The 7375-nt window shown below is 35.5% G+C and overlaps 1 protein-coding gene across 1 annotated transcript; it reads left to right on the top strand.

Annotated features, from left to right (window-relative positions):
• The first annotated feature begins 605 nt into the window (after positions 1–605).
• Positions 606–3020, top strand: LOC134256469 (carboxylesterase 5A-like). Its single transcript, XM_062739109.1, has 2 exons — positions 606–2149; positions 2552–3020. Exons 1-2 carry the CDS (start codon positions 606–608, stop codon positions 2745–2747), a joined length of 1740 nt encoding a protein of 579 aa, XP_062595093.1. The 3' UTR covers positions 2748–3020.
• Positions 3021–7375: the final 4355 nt, after the last annotated feature.

The raw sequence follows: 7375 nt of genomic DNA, 5'->3' as shown, positions 1-7375 counted from the left end.
CATGGACAGTTAAGGATCGTATTTGACTCTTATCGTACCTTTTCCTTTAATTCAGTTGATCTGACCTTAGATGATTTTTTTAACCTGTGCATACCCGTACGGTTATATTATCTCTCGACACGAATTTACCTTTAGGTATGTAGAATTTATGCTACGTTTTTTTTTGGGGGGGGATCGTTTTATTCCTGGACAGATTATCACATGCGCATTGATGGTAAAAATAATTTAGCAAGTCTTTGTGAACTTTTTTTATGCTGTTAAGCAGAACTTAAACTTCATAGATGTAGGTTCATTTTAGATACGAGCATTGATGTATGTGAACATGTAATGTGTGTCACGATAGATAAAGAAGGTTGACTATTGAAACCTTGTTACGAATCCGAAACACAAGATAAACCTTTTGAGTCTGATTACAAACTTCATTGTTTGTATAGATTTTATCAATTGAAAGAAAATTTATCATTAAATCTCGCTACAGTGATGAGAAAATTCATGCAGCTTATTGATAATTTATAGTTGAGGGTCGACAGGTCAAAACAGGAAACATATGTTAATATTTTACCTTAAGAAGAAAAGGGTTAACAGTATAATTTGATTTTTTAGGCATGAAGGTCACAAAAACATTTGTCTTTCTGATTGGAATAGGCATTATTACAGCAGATATTCAAGAAGATACCGAAGTATCAAGAAGCACTGGACTTGGTGACATAAAGGGGTTGAGAACACTTGTTCCTGGTACCAAAGACAAATATGTGGAACAATTTCGAAAAATACCTTATGCCATCCCACCAGTTCGAAACTTAAGATTTCAGAAACCTCAACCTTTTGGAAACTGGAAGGGGACACTAGATGCAACAGAATTTGGACCTTCATGCATGCAGGGTGATTCTGCATTTTTTGCTGATGTTCCTAATAAAGGAAGATCAGAAGATTGTTTATTTTTGAATATTTATGTTCCAAGTGACGTCAGTTCTGACGAAAGGCTATCCGTAATGGTGTGGATTCACGGTGGAGCCTTCCTATACGGACAAGGCATGTTTTATAATGCTTCCAATTTAGCGTCAGTTGGCAGAGTTATTGTAGTCACTTTAAATTATCGTCTTGGAATATTTGGATTTCTTACATTAAATGATCCCGTTGCTGGCGGAAACTATGGTATTATGGATCAAATTCTAGCTCTTCAGTGGGTAAAAGAAAACATATTTTCATTCGGTGGTGATCCCGATTCTATTACTATATTCGGGGAGTCTGCGGGAGGAATGAGTACCAGTTTATTGTCCTTGATACCTTCTAACCGTGGGTTGTTCCACAGAGTCATCTCTCAAAGTGGTACAAGTAACAGTCCTGCTCTAATGGTGGAAAACTCCTACTTTATGTCTGAACTAGTAGGTACCACTGCAGGATGCACATCTTCGAGCAACAATAAAGAATTTTTCTTGAACTGTATGAAAAATCTCCCTGCAGAAATAATACAAGGAACATTTGAAAAGATAATGTCTTCTCATACAGAATTAAGCATGGCCCTCGGATTTGGTCCTGTTGTAGATGGGGATTTATTTCCGGATGAACCAGTTCGACTGTTATCAGACGCCTATCCTAACCGCCATTATTTTTTTCGGTCCTTAGACTTAATGGCAGGGAGCACTTCTGGAGAGGGATCACTCCTTTTCATTCAAATGAGTAATCCTCGGCTTCAAAGTCGATTTAATTACAATGTTTCAGAAGGATTGTCCAAAGACGTCTTGTGTAACATTGTTGCTCCATCCCTAGTAAAAGCCCATTTTAAAAATAACCCGGATGTTGTGAATTTGATTTGTGATGAATACAGTGTACATCCATCGAAAGGTCTTTCGGCTCAAAGTATACGAACAACAGATGTACACGGTGATTTCTTCCTCACGGCTCCGACTATTGATACAGCCAATATCCATTCCGAAAAGAACGGAATATCACATACCTTTGTGTATATGCTGTCACGCATTAATCCAGTACATATAGGCCCACCGTCACCCACGTGGTTCACGAGGAGTGTACATGCAGATGAATTGATGTATCTCTTTGGTTTACAGAACTATGATGGCATAAGTCAGGAGGACTTAGAACTGTCCAGGACCATGATGACCTACTGGGCAAATTTTGCACGTTATGGGTAAGCATCTTCGTCTTTTTTTTCAACGTCAGATTCAGTTTCCACCCTAATAATATTTTTCTTCCTTATCTCATTCATTTGTTTAACAAAAAAATCATCACCTCTTCATTGATATTTCCAGAATGTGGTTCATGAAAGCTTACTGTATACAGGGAAATTTTCGCCCCCGTTATATTTTCGCCCCTTTCGCCCTACCCTCATTTGGGCGAATTTAAAACGGGGTGAATTCAAAGAATACAGCATAATTTCCTACACAAAAGTATGAGTGGGGGAATTTAAATCGCTGCAAAATTGTTTGCATGTGTTAAAGGGCGAAAATTACACGGGGCGAAACTAACCCTGTATACAGTATTACAATGTACTCCATTATTAACAACATTCCTTTCATTATTTTCTTTTTAGGAATGTCAATGATGCAGAAGAAAAATCAGTTCCAGTCTGGCCACTGTACAATACAGACCACAAGCTTTACATTGATTTTGATTCAGAAATAGCAGTTAAAAATTCTCCTGCTGCACAGGCCCATCAGTTCTGGTACAAGAAAGTACCGAATTATGTGAAGTCGGAAAACCATTCACATGACCCCAGTGAATTATAAAACAAAATCGATCTCTACGAATACTTAAGGAAAGGATGGTATCTTTTTTAACCTCTAAAGTCGTCGCTGATATACGTATGTCAGATACTTTTTTCCATAAAGTGAACGCTCTCAACTTCAAGTCCTGTACATAAACATCCAAAGTTAAGAAGAAAATAAGTATACTCATTTTTTAAGATCACTTGTGATAATCAGTATGTTCTGCAAAGACCGAAAAAAAACATTGATTATATCACATTTCATTGATAATTTGAAATATACTTCTACGAGAAAATGACTAGTAAAACATTTCTATAATGAGTGTTAATGTTCTTTTTAGATTATCATTTTGGTCTTGAATACTGTTTTTTCTCTCCGTATTTGAAAATTGATCTGTGAAGTTAAGATGAAAATTATGTTGTGTAAAACTGCAGTACAGAGAGATATGAATTCGTCAATACGAACTGAAGACCGTCATCTTTTTTCAACAGAACTAGAGTAATATTTCCGTTCTTTGCATTGTCGCTTCCTCATATCAAATTTGCTTCTTTAAAGATTCAAAGTTTCCTTAAATCTGAAAAAAAAACATCCAAACAGCACGGTAAAATACAACAAAATATGCGCGTTGCTTGAGTAACCGGGTACTTAACTGGACTTGGTGCGATAATGATCCTGATATGGAGATAACGAATGACTAATCTGACAATGCGATGATATTGGGCGTTTTTAGATAAGTCACTCTTTTTCCTGTCTGTCTGGTAGAACTAACATCATATCATCTTAAAGAGGCAAGTAATTTTATTTATTATAATTTGTTGGATGTTTTAGTAAAGGTGTTTATAAGAATTTTTAAGAAATTTGTACTTTTTGAAAACACGTTAATCATTCAATTGTTTAAAATGATCACGTTAATCATTCAAAAGTTTAAAATGATTTATTTTTGTATCTTACAATAATCGTCTCTATTTGAATTCATGGCTCTTACAGAAAGATTATTTAAACTTAAATTTTCCAATAAAGAAGGTTTTAAGAATGTCCCTTTCCACTTTATTTCAATGATTCGTACATGTGAACCATGAAAGTGATCTTTCTGAAGTCAGTTTATTTCACAAGCCTCTTTTGGCATAATCTTTCATTCACGAATATTTTTGGAATATCAGTAACACATGTTGAATATTATTTTAACATGGTTTATTACTTTTCATAATTCAAAGCTTCATATACTAACAGAATGTCATTTTATTTTCCAGGATGTCTTTCCTATTGATAAAGTTGTTCGTGGTGTTCACATTCTGTTATGCAATAGTTGCAGCAGCAGTGCCTACCAAAGCTTCCACAGCAGTAACAAAAACAACTACAACAGCTAGTTCTAATGCCACAACAAACGCTAATCAAACTTCACACAATCCTCAAGGGCGGGTGACCACTCAAGGGCAGGTGACCACTCAAGGACAGGGAACCAGCCCAACAACACAAGGACAGGCAACCAGACCTATAACAACGAAAGGGGGCACAACCCAATCTTCCCAGAAACCACAAACAGCACGGAGAAATACAGGGACGACACAAACCACTAAAACAACAACCCATGCATCTGCCACAACCTTCACTGTGTCAACTGTTACATTATTATTGAGCGTTGCTTTGTCTCTCTTGCATTAAACTTGGCAGAAAGATGCCCCGACATCAAGGACGTTCTAAGCTGGCGTTAAGATCGTTCGGAACAAAACCACGCGAGTTTAGAACAGAGAGTGTCGTTTCTAGTGTTTCTTTTGAGTGAAATACAAATTAATTGTCTATTTTTACATGTTTTATTTCATTTTGTTCAAGATTTTATCATTAGTTCTTCCGTACTTAAAAAATATCCCTTAATTCGTTTCGTTAGAAAAAAAATCAACTTAAGAAGTAAAGATGGAAATAAAGATGGATGGATTTTAACATCCATGCCTATTTAGCAAGTGTAAAACTAAATTTCAGTCACAAATATATTTATAATTTGAACAGTAATATTTTTTGAGCTTTAATAAATGATTCCTTTTGCTAAAATGAATGTGTTCAGTGTCTGTAAGATGGTTAATATGTATAGTTCTATATACAGTCCTATACTTCTGAACCCTATCTGCAAGTTATCTGTAAAAGATAACAATACCAACAGGCAACATATCTCTGATGACTTAGATACACAGTGATAATGTGCAACATAAAATTATTACTAGATATGAAAATTAATAGATAGAGTGCATATAGATATGCCATTTTATATAGAAATTGCAATTCCATTATGCTTTCACAAAAATAATAATACATGCACTGTGTAATTTAGCTATGTAAGGAGAAATCAAATCCCATATAATATTGGCATATTTCTGCAAAGTATAGAAGGTTCTTTTTAAACATGATGATATGCAAAATGAATATGTCAGATTGCAGCATATATAAGTCGACGTGCAAGATAGCAATGAAATATATGGAGATAATGAACAGTATTCAAGCTCAAAAGTCCCCGAACAGTACAAATCAGGAGCAGAAAAAACATGTACACATAGGTGAGATCTAGTGCCATGGAAGAGTGAGCATCACCTGCTGACCAGTCACACCCGCCATGTGCTTCTTGAAATCGAAAAATAACGGGAAAAATCCGTTGACATTTCAGTTGGAAAATCAGGGTCTGGCAATTAGTAAGAAAAAATGGCAGCATTTGACTTAATTATATAAATTGTATCAGCTGACAACGTGACCATTAAACTTACCAAATGATGACTTTAAACAAGACTGTTGATATTCTTGTTTCATCACTTTATTTGTCAAGAAAATTAACTCGGTTATGAAATTATTCATTCGTAGGGCAAGCTCTTGCGTATTGAATCAACTGAGAGATATAAACCCCGTTTATAGGTAATAAAGTCATCATAAAGCTTTGTAGTTACATTATACCATAAGCGTCTTTTTAGTGAAATATCAAAATATAGAACATACTTGTCAGACTGACTGTGGTATCTTCTTATGTTTCATCATCCTCTGGACGATATCAGTAGTATAGAGTGGGGCTTTTCGTGCTACTTTGAGGCACTAACGAATTTGAGGCACCCACGATAGATCACGGAAGTGTAGTATACCAAGAGAACAAGTTCAGGAAGTCAAAATCGGATATGAATAGATCAATAACACGACTGTTTTAATCCTTTTAACAACTTAATCCGTTGATCAATACATAAATATTAATAAATGAAACTAATTTGACGAAGATCATGTCAATGAATAATTTAAATCACAATGTATGGGGATATAAGAACAAATTTAATGAAATGTATCCGTATGTATTTCCCGAGAATATGTATGAAGAGTAGGGAAAGTAAATGCATTTTAATATTTGTTTAAATTAATGTATCAATACAGAATACATGAATCGGTAAGGATTTATGAGTAGTGTATGCATTATCATTTCACTCTGATTGTTACAGTCATAAGATGAGGTTGACAAACGTCGTGTATCAAGCAAATCTTAATGTAAAATTTAATCTCGATGTTTTAGTACATCAGTTAAACAATGTACGATACGATCCTCGTACTTTTCCAGGTATAATATATCAGAATAGGAAAATTGGTGGTAACTGTTTAATTTTTTCTAATGGTAAGATAAACTGTAATGGTAGCTGTAATCATTTCAAAACTGGTCTAAAGAGACTGAGACAGTATGCACGCATTTTACAAAGACTGGAATACCCCGTACGTTTGAGCAACGTTCGCCTCGTCACCGCTTCCGCAGTTCACAAATTATCAGGAGGAATAAATGTGAACTCGTTATCACCTATGTTAAACTTTACTTACGACCCGGAGTTGTTTCCTGCTGTTATGTTACGCCGACAAGGGATTCATTTTACATGTCACTTACGAGGCACTGTACTCATCACCGGTATCAAAAAGTCTAAGGATCTAGACGAAGTGGTGTATCCAACAATTCTGGAAATCGAGATGTGTCTATAAGAATACTATTCTTCTTGCATACCTCAATATATTAAACATGACCTACGAAGAATATTTAAAATCTATATATTACGACGCCAAACACCCCGGATCTTTCGGGGGTCTGGAAAAGTTATATCGTGCCGTAAGAAGAGAAGGAAAATATGTATTGTCTCGAGCCAAAATCAAAAAATGGTTACAGAAACAGGAAACATTTACTTTACATAGACAAATCAATAGAAAATTTAAACGCACGCAGGTGGTTGTTCCCGAGATCGGTTACCAATGGGATGCGGACACAGCTGTCATGACCTCGTTTCTCAAAGACAATGATAGCTATGGATACTTTCTTTTCGTTATTGATGTCTTTTCTAAATACGCGTGGGCTGTACCCTTAAAGTCTACAAAGGGTGTCGAAATGGTACATGCTTTATCCTCTGTTTTTTCATCAACCACACCTCCTCAAAAATTAAGAACGGATAAGGGTTCCGAGTTCTACAATAAACCGGTTCATGACTTTTTAAAAGAGAAACATGTAACTCATTTCTTTTCTAGAAATGAAAAGAAAGCCAATGTTGCAGAAAGGGGTATCAAAACCATCAAATCTCGTTTGAGTCGTTACATGACTCAAAATCAGACTCACCGATGGGTGGACGTGCTACCTAAAATCATTCAAAGTTATAATG

This window comes from Saccostrea cucullata, unplaced genomic scaffold (assembly GCF_032062105.1).
Source record: "Saccostrea cucullata isolate Sc308-1 unplaced genomic scaffold, CSIRO_AGI_Scuc_v1 ctg5424, whole genome shotgun sequence".
Classification (NCBI taxonomy): Eukaryota; Metazoa; Mollusca; class Bivalvia; order Ostreida; family Ostreidae; genus Saccostrea; species Saccostrea cuccullata.
This window is presented reverse-complemented; position numbering and strand designations above follow the sequence as displayed.